At 41.9% G+C, this 26,428-nt stretch overlaps 1 protein-coding gene and 2 non-coding genes across 3 annotated transcripts; 1 reads left to right on the top strand and 2 right to left on the bottom strand.

The window, feature by feature from the left end:
* Positions 1 to 4,716: 4,716 nt before the first annotated feature.
* On the top strand, positions 4,717 to 11,430 carry rdh8.L (retinol dehydrogenase 8 L homeolog). Its single transcript, XM_018251505.2, has 6 exons — positions 4,717 to 4,879; positions 9,050 to 9,211; positions 9,348 to 9,527; positions 9,995 to 10,088; positions 10,257 to 10,440; positions 10,690 to 11,430. The coding sequence occupies exons 1-6, from the start codon at positions 4,717 to 4,719 to the stop codon at positions 10,912 to 10,914; spliced, it is 1,008 nt and encodes a 335-aa protein (XP_018106994.2). The 3' UTR covers positions 10,915 to 11,430.
* A 5,964-nt stretch (positions 11,431 to 17,394) lies between these two features.
* Positions 17,395 to 17,467, bottom strand: trnar-ccu. The gene has a single exon. It is a non-coding gene; the product is annotated as a tRNA-Arg (tRNA).
* A 5,099-nt stretch (positions 17,468 to 22,566) lies between these two features.
* trnar-ccu lies at positions 22,567 to 22,639 on the bottom strand. Its single transcript has one exon. It is a non-coding gene; the product is annotated as a tRNA-Arg (tRNA).
* Positions 22,640 to 26,428: the final 3,789 nt, after the last annotated feature.

Here is a 26,428-nt window from a genome sequence, read left to right as displayed (position 1 = left end):
CTTGGGGTCGCATTGCATTCTCTTACAGCCTCTGAGATGAGTTTAGTATTTACCTTGGCCATTGTAACTGACTGGTGTATTGTGCCTTCTTTCTATACCCCATGAATTAGGCATTTACAGAGGTTCACTATAAGCACCTCATTGGTAGGTGAGTGTCCAAACAACCAATGATAGTTAAAGTACTAAAATCATCAAATAGCAGACGTCACACATAAAGCCAGTTCATGAGTTGTTTAGATTAAGTTTGGGTTAGATTGTACGACAACAGGTAAGAGATCACAACCACAGCATTAGGTTCCCTGCAACACAGGAATGGTTGTACCAACACCACGGGAGACAGAATAGAAAGAGCACAAAATGGAAAGATGTTTGGCTTATTGGTAACTAAGAGCAGTGACCAGTAAAAGTCCCCAACACCAAGAGAAAAACAGCAAACTTGGTGCAGAGCCAAGAGGCACCCATAGAATTGAGAATAAAGGGAAGATCTTTCATTTCCTTGGAATAGATAACAAGATAAAGAATGCAGAGAAGCCCATGATTAAAGCAAGATAATAGCTTATGAAATGTAATGTCTGCCTAATTGTTCAGTTGAGATTGTGCTATGAGATTAAGGTTGTGACTAATGCAAATCCTGCTTCTATGTTAAAGGGACAGTTCTTATAATTCATTTTTATGTAGGGGATCAGACAAATCCTTCCCCTGTTTTTCTGTGACATCATCCAGACCAGTTACAGGCTGGAGAGCAATCTGATTGGCTGGGCGCCCCAGTGCATCCTTGGGAGAGGTCTGACTTTGGAGCCAAATGTACAGGGTTTCCCACAGAGTTTATAAAGGGAATCCCTGCTGCAGCTGCTGCAGAGAGAATCAGATCTGTGGAGAGTGACACGGCTGCTTAAAGGAGAAACAACCCCTTTAACAAAAAAAACCCTACTACTTTCAAAGGGAAAGGTACCTTGGGGCAGGTAACGCTGCCTGGGGAATTTTGGGGAAGAGACATTGAACTGACCGGAGTGATTTTGCATTTATCCACCCGGTGTGGGACTGTGGCATTGAGAGACTGTGCCAGGGGTTGATAGTCCACACAGATTCCCCAGAGTAAAAGCTATATTGTGTGATTTGCATTTATAGTTATAAATACAGTTTACATAAAGCTTATATTTGTTTTATTGCAAACTGTGTGTGTTTTATTTTTCCTAGTGGAACCGCCCCCCCTGAGGTGTGCTCCTCAGTGTTCCCTGTGTGGAGGCACTGCATTGTAAATCCCAGTTCCCAGTACTTTTCATAAGCAAAAAGGACTCAGAGCCCTGGATTGCCATGGGTTAATTGCTATTTAAAGAGACAGTAACCAAATTAAAGTTATATTTACTATAATGCTAATTTTCTGAGGCAATGACTGTGGTTTGTGAACTATTTACTATTGTATTCAGCCTTTATGCAGCAGAAGATGTAAAATATTATACCTGCTATCCCAAAGCCACACTATTATCCCACTGTTACTATTGGCACCACCTCTCCCTACTATACCTGCTATCCCACAGTCACACTCCCTTCCCAGAGACTATTATCCACTGTTACTATAGGCACCATCTCTCCCTACTTTACCTGCTATCCCACAGTCACACTCCTTTCCCAGAGACTATTATCCACTGTTACTATAGGCACCATCTCTCCCTACTATACCTGCTATCCCACAGTCACACTCCCTTCCCAGTGACTATTATCCACTGTTACTATAGACACCATCTCTCCCTACTATACCTGCTATCCCACAGTCACACTCCCTTCCCAGTGACTATTATCCACTGTTACTATAGACACCATCTCTCCCTACTATACCTGCTATCCCACAGTCACACTCCCTTCCCAGAGACTATTATCCCACTGTTACTATAGACACCATCTCTCCCTACTATACCTGCTATCCCACAGTCATACTCCCTTCCCAGAGACTATTATCCACTGTTACTATAGGCACCATCTCTCCCTACTATACCTGCTATCCCACAGTCACACTCCCTTCCCAGAGACTATTATCCCACTGTTACTATAGGCACCATCTCTCCCTACTATACCTGCTATCCCACAGTCACACTCCCTTCCCAGAGACTATTATCCACTGTTACTATAGACACCATCTCTCCCTACTATACCTGCTATCCCACAGTCACACTCCCTTCCCAGAGACTATTATCCACTGTTACTATAGGCACCAACTCTCCCTACTATACCTGCTATCCCACAGTCACACTCCCTTCCCAGAGACTATTATCCCACTGTTACTATAGACACCATCACTCCCTACTATACCTGCTATCCCACAGTCATACTCCCTTCCCAGAGACTATTATCCCACTGTTACTATAGGCACCATCTCTCCCTACTATACCTGCTATCCCACAGTCACACTCCCTTCCCAGAGACTATTATCCACTGTTACTATAGGCACCATCTCTCCCCACTATACCTGCTATCCCACAGTCACACTCCCTTCCCAGAGACTATTATCCCACTGTTACTATAGACACCATCTCTCCCTACTATACCTGCTATCCCACAGTCATACTCCCTTCCCAGAGACTATTATCCACTGTTACTATAGGCACCATCTCTCCCTACTATACCTGCTATCCCACAGTCACACTCCCTTCCCAGAGACTATTATCCCACTGTTACTATAGGCACCATCTCTCCCTACTATACCTGCTATCCCACAGTCACACTCCCTTCCCAGAGACTATTATCCACTGTTACTATAGACACCATCTCTCCCTACTATACCTGCTATCCCACAGTCACACTCCCTTCCCAGAGACTATTATCCACTGTTACTATAGGCACCAACTCTCCCTACTATACCTGCTATCCCACAGTCATACTCCCTTCCCAGAGACTATTATCCCACTGTTACTATAGACACCATCACTCCCTACTATACCTGCTATCCCACAGTCATACTCCCTTCCCAGAGACTATTATCCCACTGTTACTATAGGCACCATCTCTCCCTACTATACCTGCTATCCCACAGTCACACTCCCTTCCCAGAGACTATTATCCACTGTTACTATAGGCACCATCTCTCCCCACTATACCTGCTATCCCACAGTCACACTCCCTTCCCAGAGACTATTATCCCACTGTTACTATAGACACCATCTCTCCCTACTATAGCTGCTATCCCACAGTCACACTCCCTTCCCAGAGACTATTATCCACTGTTACTATAGGCACCAACTCTCCCTACTATACCTGCTATCCCACAGTCACACTCCCTTCCCAGAGACTAATATCCCACTGTTACTATAGACACCATCTCTCCCTACTATAGCTGCTATCCCACAGTCACACTCCCTTCCCAGAGACTATTATCCACTGTTACTATAGGCACCAACTCTCCCTACTATACCTGCTATCCCACAGTCACACTCCCTTCCCAGAGACTAATATCCCACTGTTACTATAGGCACCATCTCTCCCTACTATACCTGCTATCCCACAGTCATACTCCCTTCCCAGAGACTATTATCCCACTGTTACTATAGACACCATCACTCCCTACTATACCTGCTATCCCACAGTCATACTCCCTTCCCAGAGACTATTATCCCACTGTTACTATAGACACCATCACTCCCTACTATACCTGCTATCCCACAGTCACACTCCCTTCCCAGAGACTATTATCCACTGTTACTATAGGCACCATCTCTCCCCACTATACCTGCTATCCCACAGTCACACTCCCTTCCCAGAGACTATTATCCCACTGTTACTATAGACACCATCTCTCCCTACTATACCTGCTATCCCACAGTCACACTCCCTTCCCAGAGACTATTATCCCACTGCTACTATAGGCACCATCTCTCCCTACTATACCTGCTATCCCACAGTCATACTCCCTTCCCAGAGACTATTATCCCACTGTTACTATAGACACCATCTCTCCCTACTATACCTGCTATACCACAGTCACACTCCCTTCCCAGAGACTATTATCCACTGTTACTATAGACACCATCTCTCCCTACTATACCTGCTATACCACAGTCACACTCCCTTCCCAGAGACTATTATCCACTGTTACTATAGACACCATCTCTCCCTACTATACCTGCTATACCACAGTCACACTCCCTTCCCAGAGACTATTATCCACTGTTACTATAGACACCATCTCTCCCTACTATACCTGCTATACCACAGTCACACTCCCTTCCCAGAGACTATTATCCCACTGTTACTATAGGCACCATCTCTCCTACTATACCTGCTATACCACAGTCACACTCCCTTCCCAGAGACTATTATCCCACTGTTACTATAGACACCATCTCTCCCTACTATACCTGTCACTAGCTAGGAGTTAGCTGAATCAATGCCTGAAGCTGAAGGATGTTACTATATTTTGTTAACCTCCATTTTACTTTTACTTTTTATTTGTTCACAGGATATCTGAGATTATAAAAGAGATTGGTACAGCAGAATAAACAAAGAATGTGTATATAAGTGCAGTTATGTCAAAGTGTTATTATAGTCATGCCTCCGCATGCTGAAATATTTTAGCCTTTAGTACATCTGTTAGTAGTGAAGTTTATATTTATATTTTGGAGTGTATAAGAAGGGACAGGACCTCTTGACCTTTTGTGGCAGTGAAAGTGTTAATTTGTGCAGCATTAGGATTAAGAGGGAATAAAATGGGCATCACATGGTATTATGGTAATCTGGAATCTCTGGCAGAGGCGTCTGGCAGTTCACAGAGGACAAGGGACAATGGCTGGTGACAGCAAGAAAACTGTCCTCATAACTGGGTGCTCATCGGGCATTGGGCTTCAGATTGCAGCTCAGCTGGCAAAGGATCCTCAAGAACGTTACTATGGTGAGGAATTGCAACCTTGGGTTATTGGGGCAATATGACCAGTTGTGAGAGGGGATAAATGAAGGGGAAAGAAAGAGGCTACATAGGAAGCGTTATAGGGAGGGACCTTTGGAAGATTGGAGGCATTTGCGCAAAGGGTATAAGGACCAGAAAAAGGAGTAATTGTAAGAATTTACATGGACAATTAGACTTTATAGGGAGGGTTATATGAAGCAATAGGAGGAGTTATAGGGCGGAGCAGACCCCAGGTCTCTGGGGGGCTTGGGGTGAGAAGGAGGCTGATATGGTCTCATGATTGCCCCTACTTCCTCCAATCAACTGCCAGTTGTATATATTGCCCTGAAACTATACAATGGGTGCTGCACCCAGGAACAATCTCAGCCCTATTGTCATCCTGGCCACCTCTCCCTCCCTTCCTTTCTACACTGTCTAACATCATACAGTAAAGTTTCCAAATCTAAAAACTGAACTATAGTGATGGGCAAATAAACTGGCCTGGCGCGAATTCACTGTGAATAAATTTGTGAAAATTCACCAGTGTCAAAAATTTTTGGACGCGCTTCCGAAAAGTCACTTGCTTTTCAGACATGTGTCCAAAATTGACATGGACATCAATTTTCGCAAATTTTTTGGAGAGAAATTCGCCCATCACTACTGAACTATACTTCAAGCTCATAACCTTAGCTTCACAATGGCACCCTCACTATAATGTTTGGGGACCTCTTCACCAACTCCAACTTCAGTGATTTCTGAGTCCCATTGAGTCCTTTAGTCCCTAATGAACCTTTATGTAACACTCCGCAGTGACCCCGGCTTTCTGTGCACATAAACTGCATTTGCATCCAATTAGCTAAGTGCAAGTCTGGTGATCCCACTGACTTAACAACCTGTAGGAACCCTCATGCTACTGCCTGGTCTAGGGTGGAGGTAACTCCAGGTAGAGTCCTACAGCGGGTCAGGTACCCGGGTGTTACCCGCAAAACAAAAAGTGGGTACCCTGCGGAATGAGGGTAGGATTTTCAAGTACCTGTATAGATGTTTGTCCGCAGTTGCATGTCTGAGGGTTGTGCGCTATTTTCACACACAACAACCTCGCACAGTGGGAGCATTTACGGAAACACCCATCTCATTTGCGAGCCATTTGCAAAAATGTATTCGCAATGCAAATTCGCAAAAAAACAGAAAGACGGGCAGAGCAGTGCAATATATTAGCTTTCAGGAAAAAGCATGGGCAATACAACCATTTGCGAATAATTATGCGCTATACGAACTTTATAAATGACCCCCTTTATCTTTAAACTCAGCCTGGCACAAGGAATCATCTCAGAAGAACTGATACAGTTAAAAAGTAGATTCATTTTAGGAAAAAGCTTCTCAAAAAGCCTTTTATGTTTGGTGCCTTGAGGGCACTTAGTCATGGGCTCCTTGTGCCAGCCTGTGGTTGAAGATAAAATGTCCAATTCCTAAATGAGCTCTTGTGTCTCCTTTCCTGCCATGGTATGTACATCATTAGACTTCTACCTTAACCAATAGGGATGCATCGAATCCAGGATTTGGTTCGTGATTCGGCCAGGATTCAGCCTTTCTCAGCAGGATTCGAATCCTTCTGCCCGGCCGAATCGAATCAGAATCTTAATTTGCATATGCAAATTAGGGGCGGGGAGGGAAATAGCAGGAATTTTGTCACAATACAAGGAAGTAAAAAATGTTTTCCCATCCCTAATTTGCATATGAAAATTAGAATTCAGATTCTTTTCGGTATTCGGCCGAATCTCTCGCAAAGGATTCGGGGGTTCGGCCGAATCCAAAATAGTAGATTTGGTGCATCCCTATTTGCCAATAATCAGACTTTGATCAAAATTATAATCTGCAATTGGTGTTCGCTTTTTATTTTCTGTAGTTATTTAATTCTTTAGCTTTTTGTTCAGTAGCTCTCCAGTTTGGAATTTCGGCAGGTAGATGGCTGCTAGGGTCCAAATTACCTTAGCAACCAGATAGTGGTGTGAATGAGAGACTTTATTATGAATCAGAGAGGGGCTAAATAGAAAGATAAGTAATAGAAGTAACAAAAATTGTAGCTTAGCAAAGCAGCAGTTTCTGGCTGCTGGGGTCAGTGACCCCCTTTTTAAAAACTAGAAAGAGTCAGAAGAATAGGAAAAGAATTATTAAAAAGAATCTGACATTCTATAACATACTAATAGTTAACTTAAAACACCTTCCTTTGCTGATGCTTAAATTTCCTTCCATCTAACCATGTATGCCAATCTATTTTGGTAATCAAGACCTTCTCTTCTTAATTCCCTTAAATAACCTGGTTTATTTATTCATATTCATTCTTTCTCTCTTATGCAGAACCTTTGTTCCTGGGGTTAAGCCCAATTGGACAAGTTTTCCTTAATCCCCCTCAGTCTGTATAGTTGCCCTTTTAGTAAGATGAATTCTTATTCACTGCTGACACCCCTTGCTGAAGGTGGGATCTAGCCAGTCATTGAAGGACCCGTAACATTAAGGGGCATGTTTATCAAGGGTCAAAGTTTGAAAGACCAACTGAATAGAGGTTGAAGGTTTTTGGGGGTCGAAGTGGTCCATATTCGAAACGTACGATCTAAGAGAATAGCGCCTTCGATCTACTTTGATTCAAAGTTTTTCCCCAAAAAAACTTAGCACACTCATACTCCACCAATTGCCTCCATATAGATTCTAGGAGGTCCCCCATAGGCTAAAACAGCACTTCGGCAGCTTTTAGGTGGCGAATGGTCGAAATCGAAGTTTTAAAAAGACAGTACATGATAAATTTCGATATTCGAATTTCAAAGTTTTTTTCAACTTTGAATCATAGTTCTATTATTCCCAATTCGAAGTACACAAAAATAGCTCGAAATTCCAAGTTTTTTACTTCGAAAATTCACTTCGACCTTTGATAAATCTGCCCCTAAAAAATTAAAGGGATACTGTCATGGGGAAAACATGTTTTTTCCAAAACACGACAGTTAATAGTGCTGCTCCAGCAGAATTCTGCACTGAAATCCATTTCTCAAAAGAGCAAACAGATTTTTTTATATTCAATTTTGAAATCTAACATGGGGCTAGACATATTGTCAGTTTCCCAGCTGCCCCCAGTCATGTGACTTGTGCCTGCACTTAAGGATGGAATTACTTTCTGGCAGGCTGTTATTTCTCCTACGTAATTAACATAACTACAGGTGCAATACATAACAAAGTCTATTGCAGTTCCAGTTCCCTTGGGCTGAAGATAAATACGGTCAGTGGTCCAGGTCGGGAGTCTGTCAGAGAAACTGAACGTTTGTGCTCAACAGAATCATCTTAGTGATAAGGAGATTAAATGGCTGTGATCCTAAAGCTCCATTAAAAGAGGGGAAAGGACTGGTATTGCCTATAGTCCTCTCATTCAATAAATTAATTCACGTGAATTGAATGGTGTTTAGAAAATATTTGACGAAATGGGTTAGATTCACCTATCACTATGAACACTGTTACTCTCCAGTCTGTGCCCCAGAGCTATAACTGCTCTATAATGCCCACAATACCCTCAAACATACTGGTGCTATAGGAACTAAATCAATCATGGAGCCTGGGGAAACTATAGTTCAACTACAGCTGAAAGGGTGGGGATACTTTACTGCTCTCTTTCTATTAGACAATATACACTATTTCAGTAATAGAAGTTAACCTTTAAATAATCTTGCTTTATCAAAAAATAACTGTTATTGGTCATAATTTTTTAATGTACTTCTCTCTTGCTAGGGTCATCGACCCCCAGAAAGCAGAGAGGATAAATGTGTATTGTTATTTCATGTGTTTCTTTTTGGGACCCCTCCTATTTATCTGCCATTAAAAGGTTCAGTGGGCAACAAGATAGTGGTTATAATGAAAATGCATTTGGTCTTGTAACCCATAGCAACCATGCAGATGTTTTCTCTTACAGAGATTCTGATTGGTTGCTATGGTTTACTGGACCTGGTGAAAACTTAGTGACCTTTTACTTTACCCTGCTTATTCTAAAAACATAATAAATGCAAATGAAGACCATTTACTAATTGTCTTCGCATTTAATTGGGTATATAGTAGCAGGAGTCAAAGATAAGGTTGTCTCCCTTGGTTCAGCCAAATTATTGCTTTTCCATGGCTCATCCTGCATTGTGCCCACAGTAATAGCCACCATGAGAGACCTGGGGAAGAGTGGCAAGCTGGAAGCAGAGGTGGGAGAGTTTCTCAACAAGACTCTGGTGATCAGACAGTTGGATGTGACCAAAGAGGATTCAGTCAAGCATTGTCTGGATGCCCTTCCGGGTCAGAGGATTGACATCCTGGGTAGGTGCCTTGTATCTGTGACTCTTGGCAAGTGGGTCACTATCTCCAATCTTACCTACATAAAGAATGCGCACATACCTAATTGGTCTTCTGGACAATATATATGTAACTGCACTCACTCTTTATATCCTCACAGTGAATAATGCGGGCGTTGGGCAGATTGGGCCTATAGAGAGCTTGTCCATGGAGGACATGAGGAAGGTGTTTGAAACCAATTTTTTTGGGGTTGTGCATCTGATTAAAGCGGTCCTTCCTGGGATGAAGAAACGTGGGAGCGGCCATATTGTGGTAATCAGCAGTGTTGTGGGACTTCAAGGTGAGACCTCTTAGTGACCATTTCAGCTTTAGTAGGGTGTCCAACCCCTGCATGGCTGTAATACTGCTTCCATTTTTCATTTTCCATTCCATTGTTTAATTCAGTGATCCCCAACCAGTGGCTTGTTGCTCACCAACCCCTTGGTTGTTGCTCCCAGTGTCCTCAACGCAGGTGCTTATTTTTGAATTTCCAGCTTGAAGGCAAGTCTTGGGCTGTATAACAACTAGATGTAATGCCAAACAGAACTTCCTTTAGATTGCCTATCAACATGGGGCAACAAAATAGTAAATCATAGCCCTTATTCTGCACCCCAAGGACATTTTTTATGCTTTTCTTGCTCCCCCTCTTTTTCAACTGAATGTGGCTCATGGTTAAAAAAGGTTGGGGACCCCTGGTTTAACCGATTTAAGCTTGGGGTGCCTGTTGCACATCCTGCCTCAGTCTGATCTATCTTTGCATTTTTCTAGGGGTGATATTCAATGATATTTATTCTGCATCAAAATTCGCCATTGAGGGATTCTGCGAATGTCTGGCTGTCCAACTGTTAAAATTTAACATTTTGTAAGTATTGGGAAAAAAAGGCAGGAGTTTTGGTCAAAATGGCAGTCAATAGCTGGTGGCTAGTGGACTAAAACTGCAAGCTAAGTCACCACTAACTTGTGGTGTCGGAGAGGAGGTGGGGACAATAAGAAAATAATTGACCTACTGAGTATGTTTTTGCCTGTCCAGTGTCTCCATGATAGAACCAGGCCCTGTGAACACAGAGTTTGAGATGAAGCTAATGGAAGAAGTGTCCCGCTCCGACTTCCCTGGTGCAGACGCTGACACCATACGCTACTTTAAAGACATCTATCTCCCTTCAGCCCATGAGATCTTCTCCAGCATAGGGCAGACACCTGAGGCAGTGGCAGAGGTCTGTGGCATGGTTGGGTGACCATAGTATGATGTACATAATGCTTTTCTGTCTGAAGATAGTTTGTAATTAATGTTTGTTTTGTATATTAAAGAAGAAAATCATTTTATATGTAATGTATAGGCTACATGCTTTGCTTTATTTAAATGTTTGGAAGCCAAACTCCCTCCTTGCTTAGCCATCTGGTCTTGGTGGAAAAGTCTATCTCAGTCTCCTGCTTTTCTCATGGTACCATTGTCCTTCTGGCAGGCAACAGTGAAAGTGATTGGAATGCGACAGCCGGTGTTTCGTCATCAAACCAATGTTCTCTACACCCCACTTACGGCCATGAAGTATGCTGACAACACTGGGAATCTATCGATCAGGACCTTCTATAACCTGCTCTTCAACTACGGCACCCTCTTCCACTTCAGTCTTGGCTTCTTGAGGTGCATCACCTGCAACTGCTTCCGTAGGAGGGTGATGCCGGTGTGAAGATGCCATGGTGCCAACAGTGACCAGTTAGCACCTATTTGTCATGCTTTCCCTAATGCAAACAGCTATTGTTTGCAGTGCTTTTCATTACAGTTGAAACAGGGCAAGATTGTCCTCTGCTTCTTTTGTATGGAAAGATGCTTCATAGAGCCCTCAAGACTTTTCCTCGGCACACAATGACAAAATGATGACGCAAATAACCTTTTTTTTAATAGATTGTGTCGTTGAATCTCCTTAACAAAATAATTTTGTCTGCATAGGGTTCTAATTTATTTCCCAGCATGCAAAGCTTTTGCAACTCAAGCTCAACTGACTGGTGCTCAGCAATGAAAGGTTGTGCCAGCTGCATCACAGAAGGCATTTCCTGGGGAAGATCCTGCCCTTTTTGCCAGGTTCATTATTCATTATGCACATGGCTGAATCCAATATCACAGACTTAAATTATATACAGTGAGACACTAACCCTTCTTCTCTTTCCTTCTCACTAACTTTATGAACAGCAGGTGGCGCTGTTGTTTTAAGATCAGTTTAAACTGCCAATATCAGGAAAACTAGAAACAAAAAATTAATGTAAATTACAGAAGAGAAATAAGTAGGTAGATTGTATTTGAAGTTATTAGAGAGAAATCAATATACTATTTACTTATGCGCACAGCGCTGCGAAATATGCTGGCGCTATATAAATAAATGTTAATAATAAAGTTTGCACATTTAATAATGTAAAGTGATAAAATACAGATTTATGATTTTCATTCTTGGAGTCATTCCATGCTCTCAAAGAGAAATGAGAGGATGGAGTATGAGGGATAACCCGCAGTGCAACAGTTAACTGAATGGGATTGTGGATGATGGTTTCACACAGATCATGGAATGCCAGTCATCTCCCCCAGTTTGGTGCACCTTTCTATAAAAAACACACAGGATTGACTTGAAAGGGAAGTGCCACTTTTTTCATTGCCCAGACATTATTTGCAGGGGTTTGGGCAGGGGAGTAACTGCAGAGGAAGCAGACCCTGCGGCTGCAGTGGGGCCCAGGAGGTATAGGGGGCCCATGAGGCCCTAATTCATATATGATTTCAATAAATACTAGTATAACTGGTAAACCTCTATACATTTTGGAGGTCTGAAAAATAATTTGCTGTGGGGCCCAGTAATATCAAGTTACGCCACTGGGTTTGGGCAAGACCTAGTAAACTGCCAATGCTGCTTCACTGGTTCTTGAACTTATGTGAACTGAGGAGGACCCAGAATTTGAGGGGTGCCCAGGAATAGGTGCCATTCTAACTCCAGCAGAACAATGGTTTGCCCTGTACTGCCCTAATTTCTACCCATAACCAACATCTCAAATCACTGTGCATCATTCCTCCCCAGAAGCAACTGCTGTATGTATGCTCACACCCTGGCCTTTCCCACTACAACCTTAATGGCATTACTGGGACAGAGTGACCCACCTTGTGTTTGGGCAATGTTCCCTGGGTGCTGATTGACAGCTCACGGCACCCTGTACTTATTACATTCACTATTTATGTATCAAACACTGACCCATCCAGCTGCCTATTGTATTATGTGTCTTTAACATCAGTTTCTGTGTAATGCTTCAACATATGTTTTAGAATACTGACACCCACTGGTGACTGTGAGGTATTGCATGTTACACCAATTGAATGCAGCACAAATGTCCTTCTGCCCGAATACAGAAGCCTTTGTATTTGTGTGTTGTATGATGTATAACACACTCTGGATGCTTTTCTGTGTGGCTACACTGCCATCTGTTGCCCAACTGTAACTGCTTTTACAACACATATTTGCTCATAATGGGGAACTGACACTGAAGACAAGATGCTGCTGCTCATTTTGTGCTTCTCCTCATCACTTCACTGCCATCTACTGGCCACTGTACCCTACTGCATGTTAATATGTAAAGTTCAATACTGGCATTTATCTCCAATAGCAGCTGCTTTGTATTCATGAGAATGGGTGGCAGTTAGACAGTCGCTCACAGCCGGCAGTGATCCAGGAGGCCAGTGCCATTAGGTCTGAAATGTAGAAACGACAGCCAGTTTTCAAACTAGTCCAAAATGTTGATGCTTAATGAATCATGTGGATGTGTGCCAGGTTGTTTTTTCACTAATTTTGTCATTTTTGTTGTGACTGTACTGACATGGACAATATAGATTATTGCAGTTTCCTACAACACAGAGTCTAAAGCTGCCCATACCCTATAAAGAACTGAGCAGATCTGAACTGACCAACACCAACATGCTGAGTCCAGTCTTTATTATTATTTAGTCCCCAGGCAAACAAGTTGCCAGTAGGGTAGAACTGCAGTGCGGATGACTCCAGATGATTCCTGAATGGCTGCAAAACCAGAGCCAACTCACCCCAGATGGGACTCGAACCCCAGTCCCTGGCTTAGCAGGCCAGTGCCTTATCCATTAGGCCACTGGGGCTGGGGATGTGGGTTTGAGCCCACCAACAGGACAGCAGGGATGCTGTGACACACTATTTTACACTGTTTACCCAATAACAGTAATGACAATGGGAGGGGGGATGTGGGGGACCTGATTCATTTGTTGCATCTGAAGAGAAGTGGCACAGTGACTAGTAGTGGCCAGGGGGAGGGACTGGTAGAACAATTGAGTCTGATGTTTCATCTCCATTGGCCTCTTAGCTACTCTGGCCCTGTTGAATACTGGGAACCTTCAGTGACAGCCTCAGTCTCATTGGCTTAAGCAGCCCTATATTCACCTATTTTGTCCCATTTGGTTCAGGAATTATTAACTCTCTGTTTTCAAGTTTGGACAAATTATTTGGCTATAATAAATCAAATAGATTTGTGAAGAGTTGCCTGGCAAAAAGTTTTCTTTTCAATAGAAAATAAGACAACATTTTCTGGGCCCCCTGGTCCACATCTCCCCGGCCTGACCCCAGATCCCGCCCACCCCACAGCAATAAGGCCACATAGACATCAGCACTAAAACAGTAAAAACACCCCCCCCCATCATACACACAAGTCACAAAAAGCCATTGGTGGCCAGGGCCCACATTCAGGTTAAAAAAGAACATTGGTGGCCAGGGTCCCCCATAAAAGTTTACATTGGTAGACGGCCTCCTTTGAAAGGTTCTCTATCATGAAAATTAAAATTTAATATGAGCTTCGTCTCACTGAAATAAGAAACTTCCTAAATATAATCAGTTACATATTATGTACCATTTATGAAATAATCAAGTTACTCTTCGCTCTGAGGAACCTTTCTCTCTTCATTCTGTCTTCATGCAGTAGGTGGAGTCAGTTTTTGACTGACAGTTGGGTCTAATACAGCCTTTGGGGGTTTGCACCCTTTGCCTAGCTGCTCGCTCAAATGCAATGGAAATCCTGTTTCTGTGAATACAGGGTGTTTGCCAGAGTCAGTTATTTAATTACGTTTTGTTTGTGCTGGAGTTGGTTATTTGAGTGAGCTCTAACATCTATTGGGAAAGGGAGACCCACCCTAAAAGATGTATGTCACGGATATGCTACTTCCAGCCGCACGTGACTTTAGGTGTGTCTATCAGGGGTCACTCACTCAGTCTCTCACCCACCTTACACACAGGTTAGACTAACACAAAAGCACCCCAAACACCAACCAACACCCACAAAACTCCTTCACTGCCACCATCTATCATTCACAGGCGATAGAAACCTAATGTGACTATTTTCCCCGTTCTCTCTAACAGGTAATAACTCACAATACACCAATGCATTAAACTCTCACTATAGTCAGTTAGTTCCTACTGACTCAACAAGTACTTCAGCATGCAGAGGGTTAAGGCTCACAGTTACACTCTTTCAGGCTAGGTTCGTTTAGAGCACCAAAGACAATCTTATTAAATTCTCTTTAATATTATAAAAGGTAAAACAGTGCAATATACAAAAAGATGTTACAAAAAGAGACATACATTCAATAATACAATTACAAACAGTTGTAAAATAAAAGGGAAAACATGGAAAACCTATACTTAACTCCAAAGGTATAGAATTCCTGGTCCTGGAGGCAAGGGGAAACAAACGGGATAACTTCCAATCACAATTGGTCCTCCTAAGTAAATCGAATGCCTAGTCAGAAGAGCTGACTATTTATTAGTGATTTCAGGTCATCAGATAACTGCACACTCCCCCTCCCTCAGGAATGTAAGGGGGCGTGGCCTAGCAGGACACAGATTGAGTTCTTATGACCTCCTATAGGAACTGGACCAAGAATATAATGACCATAACTCCCTATGGGAACATAGGAGAGAGATTATATTATATTCATTGGTTATTAAAGGAGAAGGAAAGGTACCAAAGCAGTTTATTGTCAATAGATTAGCCACAATAGTGCAAGCTATAACACTATTTATTCTGTAGAATGCTTTACCATACCTGAGTAAACAGCTCTAGAAGCTCTCTGTTTGTTTAACATAGCAGCTGCCATATTAGCTTGGTGTGACATGTAGCCCTGGAGGTTTAAGCTGAAAACAGTAAGTCTGATACAGAAGCCCATGTGTACACAATAGAAGGAAAGAAATGCTGTGTTTCTTTTGACAGGGAACTCAGATCAGCATTACTTTGAGGGTTTACTGGTGTATTTATATAGACCTTTCTCATAACACTTACTTAATTTTAGCCTTTCCTTCTCCTTTAATTCTCTCAGGGATTCCATAGATACTAAACATCAATACTGTGTGACCTGGACCTGCCCAAATATTCACATACCCAGTCATGTTTGGACTCATTTGAAAGCTGAAAATCGCCTTGAACCCATCACCAGTTTTTTATACTGTTGGTACAACAGGTCTGGGTTCTGTGAGGATAAATATATTTGAGTATACATTATATATGACCTTCACTTCACCTGTGAGGGTCTTGCTGGGAACTTACTCATTGGGCTTCCCCCTCCCCATGGAATGGCTCTTATGAGCCAGGGTTTAGAGAAGGGCATTACAGCTCTGACCCCTCTGACCATAGTGAGAAGAGACCTGTTATGTGTCTGATTTAGATGTTGGCAGAAATATTTCTCATGAAACCTTGGCCTGTTTTATTAACTATTACAGGCCTGTATCATGACAATATATTAGACCTTCCTGTCAATCAAAATCTGACCCAGACCTCCATAGAGCCCTCAAGTCTTTTCCTCGACACACAATGACCCAATGATGGCGCAAATAACCTTTTTTATATATTGTGCCATTTATTAAAAATATCCATAGGGTTCTGATTTATTTCCCAGCATGCTAAGCTTTTGCAACTCCTATCGCCAACCTCAACCCAACTCAACTCACTGGTGCTCAGCGATGAAAGGTTCTGCCAGGTGCATCATTGAGCATAAGGCTGAATCCAAGATCACAGAGTTACATTATAGTTAAATTATATTCACTAACCCTGCAACAGTTAACTGAATGGGATTGTGGGTGATGGTTTCACACAGATCATAGAATGCCACTGTTCTGCCCCAGTTTGGTGCACCTTTCTATAAAAAACACACAGACTTGACTTGACAGGGAAGTGCCATTTTTTTCATTGCTCAGACATTATTTGCAGGGGTTTGGGCAAGAACTAGTAAACTGCCAATGCTGCTTCACTGGTTCTTGAACTTATGTGAACTGAGGAGGACCAAATTTTACTTCAAATCCTTCACTCGAAGTTAGTGAATCGGCCCCTTAATGTTGAAATCACAGTGGGGACATTTATGTTGTAGAATACTGACACCCACTGGTGACTGTGAGGTATTGCACGTTATACCAATTGAATGCAGCACAAATTTCCTTCTGCCCGAAAAGAGAAGCCTTTGTATTTGTGTGTTGTATGATGTATAACACACTCTGGAAGCTTTTCTGTATGGCTACACTGCCATCTGTTGCCCAACTGTAACTGCTTTTACAACACATATTTGCTCATAATGGGGAACTGACACTGAAGACAAGATGCTGCTGCTCATTTTGTGCTTCTCCTCGTCACTTCACTGCCATCTACTGGCCACTGTACCCTACTGCATGTTATCATGTAAAGTTCAATACTGGCATTTATCCCCAATAGCAGCTGCTTTGTATTCATGAGAATGGGTGGCAGTTAGACAGTCGCTCACAGCCGGCAGTGATCCAGGAGGCCAGTGCCATTAGGTCTGAAATCTAAAAACAACAACCAGTTTTCAAACTAGTCCAAAATGTTGATGCTTAATAAATCATGTGGATGTGTGCCAGGTTGTTTTTTCACTAATTTTGTCATTTTTGTTGTGACTGTGCTGATATGGACAATATAGATTATTGAAGTTTCCTAAGTCACACAGAGTCTAAAGCTGCCCATACCCTATAAAGAACTGAGCAGATTCGAACTGACCAACACAAACATGCTGAGTCCAGTCTTTATTATTATTTAGTCCCCAGGCCAACAAGTTGCTGCCAGTAGGGCAGAACTGGATGACTCCAGAGGATTCCTGAATGGCTGCAAAACCAGAGCCAATTCACCCCAGATGGGACTCGAACCCACAATCCCTGGCTTAGGAGGCCAGTGCCTTATCCATTAGGCCACTGGGGCTTCTGACAGGTCTGCCTTTTATTCACTCTCATCCATTTACTTGTGTTAAAGCGTCAAATCCGAGGCTTTGTTAAATATATATATATATATATATATATACACACACACACACACATTAGCAGAACTGCCAGGTGAGCAGGGGGTGTGGTTTTGAGCCCACCAACAGGACAGCAGGGATGCTGTGACACACTATTTTACACTGTTTACCCAATAACAGTAATGACAACGGGAGAGGGGACGTGGGGGACCTGATTCATTTGTTGCATCTGAAGAGAAGTGGCACAGTGACTAGTAGTGGCCAGGGGGAGGGACTAGTAGAACAATTGGGTCTGATGTTTCATCTCCATTGGCCTCTTAGTTACTCTGGCCCTGTTGAATACTGGGAACCTTCAGTGACAGCCTCAGTGTCATTGGCTTAAGCAGCCCTATATTCACCTATTTTGTCCCATTTGGTTCAGGAATTATTAACACTCTGTTTTCAAATTTGGACAAATTATTTGGCTATAATAAATCAAATAGATTTGTGAAGAGTTGCCTGGCAAAAAGTTTTCTTACTGGTTCCATAAGAGCAGCAATTAGAAATTTCAATAGAAAATAAGACAAAATTTCCTGGGCCCCCTGGTCCACATCTCCCCGGCCTGACCCCAGATCCCGCCCACCCCACAGCAATAAGGCCACATAGACATCAGCACTAAAACAGTAAAAACACCCCCCCCATACACACAAGTCACAAAAAGCCATTGGTGGCCAGGGCCCACATTCAGGTTAAAAAAGAACATTGGTGGCCAGGGTCCCCCATAAAAGTTTATATTGGTAGACGGCCTCCTTTGAAAGGTGCTCTATCATGAAAAATAAAATTTAATATGAGCTTCGTCTCACTGAAATAACAAACTTCCTAAATATAATCAGTTACATATTATGTACCATTTATGAAATAATCAAGTTACTCTTTGCTCTGAGGAACCTTTCTCTCTTCATTCTGTCTTCATGCAGTAGGTGGAGTCAGTTTTTGACTGACAGTTGGGTCTAATACAGCCTTTGGGGGTTTGCACCCTTTGCCTAGCTGCTCGCTCAAATGCAATGGAAATCCTGTTTCTGTGAATACAGGGTGTTTGCCAGAGTCAGTTATTTAATTACGTTTTGTTTGTGCTGGAGTTGGTTATTTGAGTGAGCTCTAACATCTATTGGGAAAGGGAGACCCACCCTAAAAGATGTATGTCACGGATATGCTACTTCCAGCCGCACGTGACTTTAGGTGTGTCTATCAGGGGTCACTCACTCAGTCTCTCACCCACCTTACACACAGGTTAGACTAACACAAAAGCACCCCAAACACCAACCAACACCCACAAAACTCCTTCACTGCCACCATCTATCATTCACAGGCGATAGAAACCTAATGTGACTATTTTCCCCGTTCTCTCTAACAGGTAATAACTCACAATACACCAATGCATTAAACTCTCACTATAGTCAGTTAGTTCCTACTGACTCAACAAGTACTTCAGCATGCAGAGGGTTAAGGCTCACACTCTTTCAGGCTAGGTTCGTTTAGAGCACCAAAGACAATCTTATTAAATTCTCTTTAAAAGATAAAACAGTGCAATATACAAAAAGATGTTACAAAAAGAGACATACATTCAATAATACAATTACAAACAGTTGTAAAATAAAAGGGAAAACATGGAAAACCTATACTTAACTCCAAAGGTATAGAATTCCTGGTCCTGGAGGCAAGGGGAAACAAACGGGATAACTTCCAATCGCAATTGGTCCTCCTAAGTAAATCCAATGCCTAGTCAGAAGAGCTGACTATTTATTCGTGATTTCAGGGCATCGGGTAACTGCACACTCCCCCCTCCCTCAGGAATGTAAGGATTGAGTTTTTATGACCTCCTGTGTGTAGTTACTGGACCAAGAATATAATGACCATAACTCCCTATGGGAACATAGGAGAGAGATTATATTATATTCATTGGTTATTAAAGGAGAAGGAAAGCTACCAAAGCAGTTTATTGTCAATAGATTAGCCACAATAGTGCAAGCTATAACACTATTTATTCTGTAGAATGCTTTACCATACCTGAGTAAACAGCTCTAGAAGCTCTCTCTGTTTGTTTAGCATAGCAACTGCCATATTAGCTTGGTGTGACGTGTAGCCCTGGAGGTTTAAGCTGAAAACAGGAAGTCTGATACAGAAGCCCATGAGTACACAATAGAAGGAAAGAAATGTGGGGTTTCTTTTGACAGGGAACTCAGATCAGCATTAATTTGAGGGTTTACTGGTGTATTTATATAGACCTTTCTCATAACACTTACTTAATTTTAGCCTTTCCTTCTCCTTTAATCCTCTCAGGGATTCCATAGATACTAAACATCAATACTGTGTGACCTGGACCTGCCCAGATATTCACATACCCAGTCATGTTTGGACTCGTTTGAAAGCTGAAATTGCCTTGAACCCATCACCAGTTTTTTATACAGTTGGTACAACAGGTCTGGGTTCTGTGAGGAGAAATATATTTGAGTATACATTATATGTAACCTTCACTTCACCTGTGAGGGTCTTGCTGGGAACTTTAAGTTCTCACTCCTTGGGATTCCCCCTCCCCATGGAATGGCTCTTATCAGAGAAGGGCATTACAGCTCTGACCCCTCTGACCATAGTGAAAAGAGACCTGTTATGTGTCTGATTTAGATGTTGGCAGAAATATTTCTCATGAAACCTTGTTTTATTAACTATTACAGGCCTGTATCATGACAATATATTAGACCTTCCTGTCAATCAAAATCTGACCCAGACCTCCATAGAGCCCTCAAGTCTTTTCCTCGACACACAATGACCCAATGATGGCGCAAATAACCTTTTTTATATATTGTGCCATTTATTAAAAATATCCATAGGGTTCTGATTTATTTCCCAGCATGCTAAGCTTTTGCAACTCCTATCGCCAACCTCAACCCAACTCAACTCACTGGTGCTCAGCGATGAAAGGTTCTGCCACGTGCCTCATTGAGCACAAGGCTGAATCCAAGATCACAGAGTTATATTATATAGTTAAATTATATTCACTAACCCTGTTTTTATAAGTTTTTTAAGCATCATTCCTCCCCAGAAGCAACTGCTTTATGCTCACACCCTGGCCTTTCCCACTACAAGCTTAATGGCATTACTGGGACAGAGTGACCCACCTTGTGTTTGGGCAATGTTCCCTGGGTGCTGATTGACAGCTCACAGCACCCTGTACTTATTACATTCACTATTTATGTATCAAACACTGACCCATCCAGCTGCCTATTGTATTATGTGTCTATAACATCAGTTTCTGTGTAATGCTTCAACCTGACATTTAAAGGAACAGTAAAAATACAAAATAAAAGTTTTTTTAAAAAATGAAAAATTAATGTTTTATTGTCCTATATTAATAAAACAAGTGTATTTGCTAGTGTATAGTTTATATAAACAAGCTGCTATGTAGCCATGGGGGCAGCCATTCAAGCACAGGATTCACAGTAGATAACAGATAAGTACTACTATAGTTTATATAAACAAGCTGCTGTGTAGCCATGGGGGCAGCCATTCAAGCACAGGATTCACAGTAGATAACAGATAAGTACTACTATAGTTTATATAAACAAGCTGCTGTGTAGCCATGGGGGAAGCCATTCAAGCACAGGATTCACAGTAGATAACAGATAAGTACTACTATAGTTTATATAAACAAGCTGCTGTGTAGCCATGGAGCAGTCATTCAAGCACAGGATACACAGTAGATAACAGATAAGTACTACTATAGTTTATATAAACAAGCTGCTGTGTAGCCATGGGGACAGCCATTCAAGCATAGGATACACAGTAGATATCAAATAAGTACTACTATAGTTTATATAAACAAGCTGCTGTGTAGCCATGGGGACAGCCATTCAAGCATAGGATACACAGTAGATATCAAATAAGTACTACTATAGTTTATATAAACAAGCTGCTGTGTAGCCATGGGGGCAGCCATTCAAGCACAGGATACCCAGTAGATAACAGATAAGTACTACTATAGTTTATATAAAGAAGCTGCTGTGTAGCCATGGGGGCAGCCATTCAAGCACAGGATACACAGTAGATAGTTATCTGCTGTGTATCCTGTGCATTTTCTCCTTTTTCAGCTTTGCTGCCCCCATGGCTACACAGCAGCTTCTTTATATAAACTATAGTTCTGTTTCTGAAGAAAACACACCAGTTTTACCAGTGCAGCAAAAGTACATTATATTGTCATTACTTTAAAACTGTTTAATATTTTGGTGTTACAGTTCCTTTAATTTTGAAGTCGCAGTGAGGACATTTATGTTGTAGAATACTGACACCCACTGGTGACTGTGAGGTATTGCACATTACACCGTTTAAATGCAGAATAAATGTCCTTCTGCCCGAATAGAGAAGCCTTTGTATTTGTGTGTTGTATGATGTATAACACACTCTGGAAGCTTTTCTGTGTGGCTACACTGCCATCTGTTGCCCAACTGTAACTGCTTTTACAACACATATTTGCTCATAATGGGGAACTGACACTGAAGACAAGATGCTGCTGCTCATTTTGTGCTTCTCCTCATCACTTCACTGCCATCTACTGGCCACTGTACCCTACTGCATGTTAATATGTAAAGTTCAATACTGGCATTTATCTCCAATAGCAGCTGCTTTGTATTCATGAGAATGGGTGGCAGTTAGACAGTCGCTCACAGCCGGCAGTGATCCAGGAGGCCAGTGCCATTAGGTCTGAAATCTAAAAACAACAGCCAGTTTTCAAACTGTTGATGCTTAACAAATCATGTGGATGTGTGCCAGGTTGTTTTTTCAGTAATTTTGTCATTTGTGGTGTGACTGTGATGATATGGACAATATAATTTTTTGCAGTTTCCCACTTGGAGTCTAAAGCTGCCCATACCCTTAAAGAACTGAGCTCATCTGCACTGACCAACACCAACATGCTGAGTCCAGTCTTCATTATTATTTAGTCCCCAGACCAACAAGTTGCCAGTAGGGTAGAACTGCAGTGCGGATGACTCCAGAGGATTCCTGAATGGCTGCAAAACCAGAGCCAACTCACCCCAGATGGGACTCGAACCCACAATCCCTGGCTTAGGAGGCCAGTGCCTTATCCATTAGGCCACTGGGGCTTCTGGAAGCTGTGCTTTTCACTCACTCTCATCCATTTACTTGTGATTAAATGACTAAACCTGAGGCTTTGTTATATGTGTCTATATAGTAGCAGAACTGCTGGGTGAGCTGGGGGGGTGGTTTTGAGCCCACCAACAGGACAGCAGGGATGCAGGGAGACCTCCCTAAAAGATGTATTAGACCTACCTGTCAATCAAAATCTGACCCAGACCTCAGCATGAAGCGTAACAGGTTGCTGAAAGTGAGATACGTAAGAGTAATTTGATTATTGCTTAAACTGTACAGAATTGTTAAATGATTTATATAGAAAGTGTCTTATTTCAGTGAGATGAAGCTTATATTAAATTAATTTTTTTTAAATATATCCCCTTTAAAGCTTAAAAAAAACAAAAACTTTGAAATCACAGATGCAGATACGGTTATGCCCCCATATGTGTGACCTGCCCCTGCCCATGTATTTCATCTTATGAACCAAGTACCAAAGGGAGTCAAGTTTCGGGGACTATGGTGACCTGTCGGGGGAAATTCACATGATCACATTATCATGGCCATCGACAATGGGGCTCTGACCCAAGTTTGGACATTTATGGGGTTTTGAAATGGAAAAGCTTATCAACCACTGCTGTAAATGAAACCCAGAGTTCTGTTCATTGTGTAGGAACAAGATACGGAATTTTCCTGAAATGCAAAGGTTCTGCAACTCCTAGTACTAACCCCAACTCAAGCAGCAGGGCGCACTGGTACTCAAGACTAGTAGTTAACAATAAGCGCATCCCAGGAGGCATTCCCTGGTAGAGCACCCACAGATGTGACTGGTTGTCATAAGGGAACCCAGAGATCTCACCCACTGCTTTTTGTTGGATCTGTATAGGATTAGAGCCTACAACTCCTGGAGTAGAAGGTTGGGTCCTTATCTATTAGACCACTGGAGATATTTAAAGGAACAGTATACCCCTTTTCAACATGAGCTCAATGAATAGGGCTTGTACTGAAAATGCTTTTTGCTTATTGATTTTTAAGGAGTTTATTTAATGTTTTCTATTTTACAGTAAACAAAACAAAGACAAAAGATAACAATTGTACATGTTGTCCCTTCTTACATTCATATTACATCCAGTAGCGATCCTAGAGGGGGGCAGGCCCTGGTGCGTGATGCACAGCTGGGCCTCGCCCCCCTTCGTACGGCCGCATTTGTATGTGACGCACGGACTGCCGGGGGGCCCTGAGGACCCCCTGCTCCCCCGGTAGTTCCGCCACTGATTACATCATCATAACGGTTATACTCAGCTATTTTTTGGATCATATGCTCTCTAATGTCTTTTGTACGTGTCTTTACTATACTTTATTTTGGCGAGTCAGGGAGAGACACTTCTGGTTTAGGCCCAACCAGAAGACCAGAGTTTTTCAAACTTTGATAAGTTTGATAAGTGGGAGTGTTGCATTAATTAACTCCTTCCACAGAGTAACTGTGGGGGGATAGGGACTCATCCACTTCATTATCACTAATTTCTTGTCATAGTATAAAGTTGCCCTCATAAGTTTTCTGGTTTTATTAATGTACCAACACTCCAAGTAGAAACACCATAGGGGACCCCTGGAATATTCTCTCACTACAACGGACTTGATTGAAGGACTCAATCTGGATATGTTAAAAGATATGTTAAAAGTCGTATGTATGGCACAGTGCATATAACAAACCACTGACGCGTTTCGCACGAACGCGTCAGTGGTGTGTTATATGCACTGTGCCAATGCTGACAACTTATATATGATATATGATTAAATAAAGGATGTGAAGACTTTTAACGTATCCAGATTGTGTCCTTGAATCAAGTCCGTTGTAGTGAGAGAGTTGAAGGAATCCAATGCCACTTCAGTACCTGGGTACTTCAATAAATGGAGGGGTCATATGGATTAAACCCACACGTAGACAAAGAAATTTCCCACAAAAAAATACCATGATTGCTCAAATTGCCATTCAACTTAATTACATAGATCATTTAACATTGTAACCACTGACACAGCACAATCACTGGGTTCTCACCTTTTCGCTACTGTTAAAGTCTACCCCAAAGAAGATTTTGCCCAAAGATTCTTCATAGGGCATAAAATATAACAAATCATCAGAAACCTTAAATAAAACAGTTTTTCACGCCATTTCATAATCCACCAGATATGGCTCTCCATTCAAGGGAAGCGTGATGTAAAAATGCCCAATCAAAAGCCTCCATTCAAAATGAGTCTACTATGTAAGCACGTTCTTCAGTATCTAATCTTGCGGTAACTATACCCCATATAACGAAGGAGATCCCCCACCATCTTACTACACCCATCAGCAAACTAAAGGACAACTGAATCGAGTTCAGATGACTTCAAAATTTATACCATGTACCACTACCCTCCCAAAGCTCATACAACAAGAAGTTGAATACAATATATGATAGAAAAATCTATATAATGAAAAAATAAATGTATGATGCAGATACTATTAATACTAATGAATCTAAATAATTGTTGGTCACATTCCAAGTAGTCCATCCTATGCTCCCAATCACATAAGCTGATTAAGTAGCTATTAATTAATCAAGCTATGATAAGCAGCTAATTAATCAAGCTATGATTTCCCGCAGAGAAAGTCCATAGCCCAAATTTTCGGAAGATAGGAATGACCATCTCCTCCTTGTGAATAGGGATCCAATAAGGAAAGCTAATCAAAAAAAGGTACAACTCAAAGGAAAATCCCCATGCAGTGTCTGACTGGCCCACAGGGATACCAGGAAAACTCCCAGAGCCCAGGTATCAGCTGGGCCCTCTTGCTTCTAAACATTTGGTCTATTTTATGGTCATTCCTATTTCTTTATGGGAAAAATGCTTAATAATGAAAGAATATAGTAAGTAGATATAAAAGACTAGGAGAATAAAGAGATTGAGTGAAGAGAGGAGGAATTCAAGTTTGGAAAGTGGGCCCATGGTCTAAGGTTTTCTGGTGGGCCCCTGGCATCCCAGTCTGACACTGACTTCATGTGTCGAGATTACTAAAGAAAACGCAAAAAAGATTAATATTGTATCATTTATTATTTAAATTAAAAAAACTTAATTCCTCATTTAAGCCAACAGGGGACTGGGTTGCCAGTCTGAAAATCGACAAGAGTCTTTGTTCAATATTCTAGACTTCCACAGGACACTTTCTCCAATCCCCACACCCTCATCAAGTCCTCCTCAGAGTTGTGGTGGTGGAAGAAGTGTGCCGCTTATAATGATAAATGTTGCTTAACTCTTTGTTCCTTGATAAGATTTTTTAGTCTTACCTCATAGTTTCTGATGTCACCAGCATGTTCATGAATCCTCACCCGAAGTTCTCTCGTTTGGCCCACATAGGTAAGTTCACAAGGGCACTGTATGGCATAGATTACTCGGCAATTGAAATACTGGCAAAGATGAAACACTTCACCCACCCTTTTGGGGGCTCACAAATTGGTTACCCAGTTGTACCTGGGAGCAAATTTTACAATTGCCACAATGATAGGTCCCCTGAAACTTCACTCCTCATGTTAGAGATTTAGTGGCATGCTGAAAATGACTATGTACCAATTAGTGATGTATGGGCCAACCCAATACCCGCGGGTCGGGCAGGTTTGGGTCGACCTTGTGGGTCATAACAAACTGTAAAAGCTTCAGGACAAGTCACTCTGTTCCAAAAAATAAGATGCAGCTCTTAGACCTAGATCATGTCTAATAGATGAATAGAGAACTTCCACATCACAGGTGACCAGAAGATCCCCAGGTCA

Source organism: Xenopus laevis, chromosome 3L (genome assembly GCF_017654675.1).
Source record: "Xenopus laevis strain J_2021 chromosome 3L, Xenopus_laevis_v10.1, whole genome shotgun sequence".
Lineage (NCBI taxonomy): Eukaryota > Metazoa > Chordata > Amphibia > Anura > Pipidae > Xenopus > Xenopus laevis.
The sequence above is the reverse complement of the archived record's forward strand: the minus strand, read 5'-3'. Positions and strand labels throughout refer to the sequence as shown.

Coding starts and splice junctions, on each gene's coding strand:
- rdh8.L (XM_018251505.2), top strand. CDS start 4,717: ATGGTAATCTGGAATCTCTGGCAGAGGCGTCTGGCAGTTCACAGAGGA. Junction 9,528..9,994: donor CAGTGTTGTGGGACTTCAAG/GTGAGACCTCTT, acceptor GCATTTTTCTAG/GGGTGATATTCAATGATATT. Junction 10,089..10,256: donor CTGTTAAAATTTAACATTTT/GTAAGTATTGGG, acceptor TTGCCTGTCCAG/TGTCTCCATGATAGAACCAG.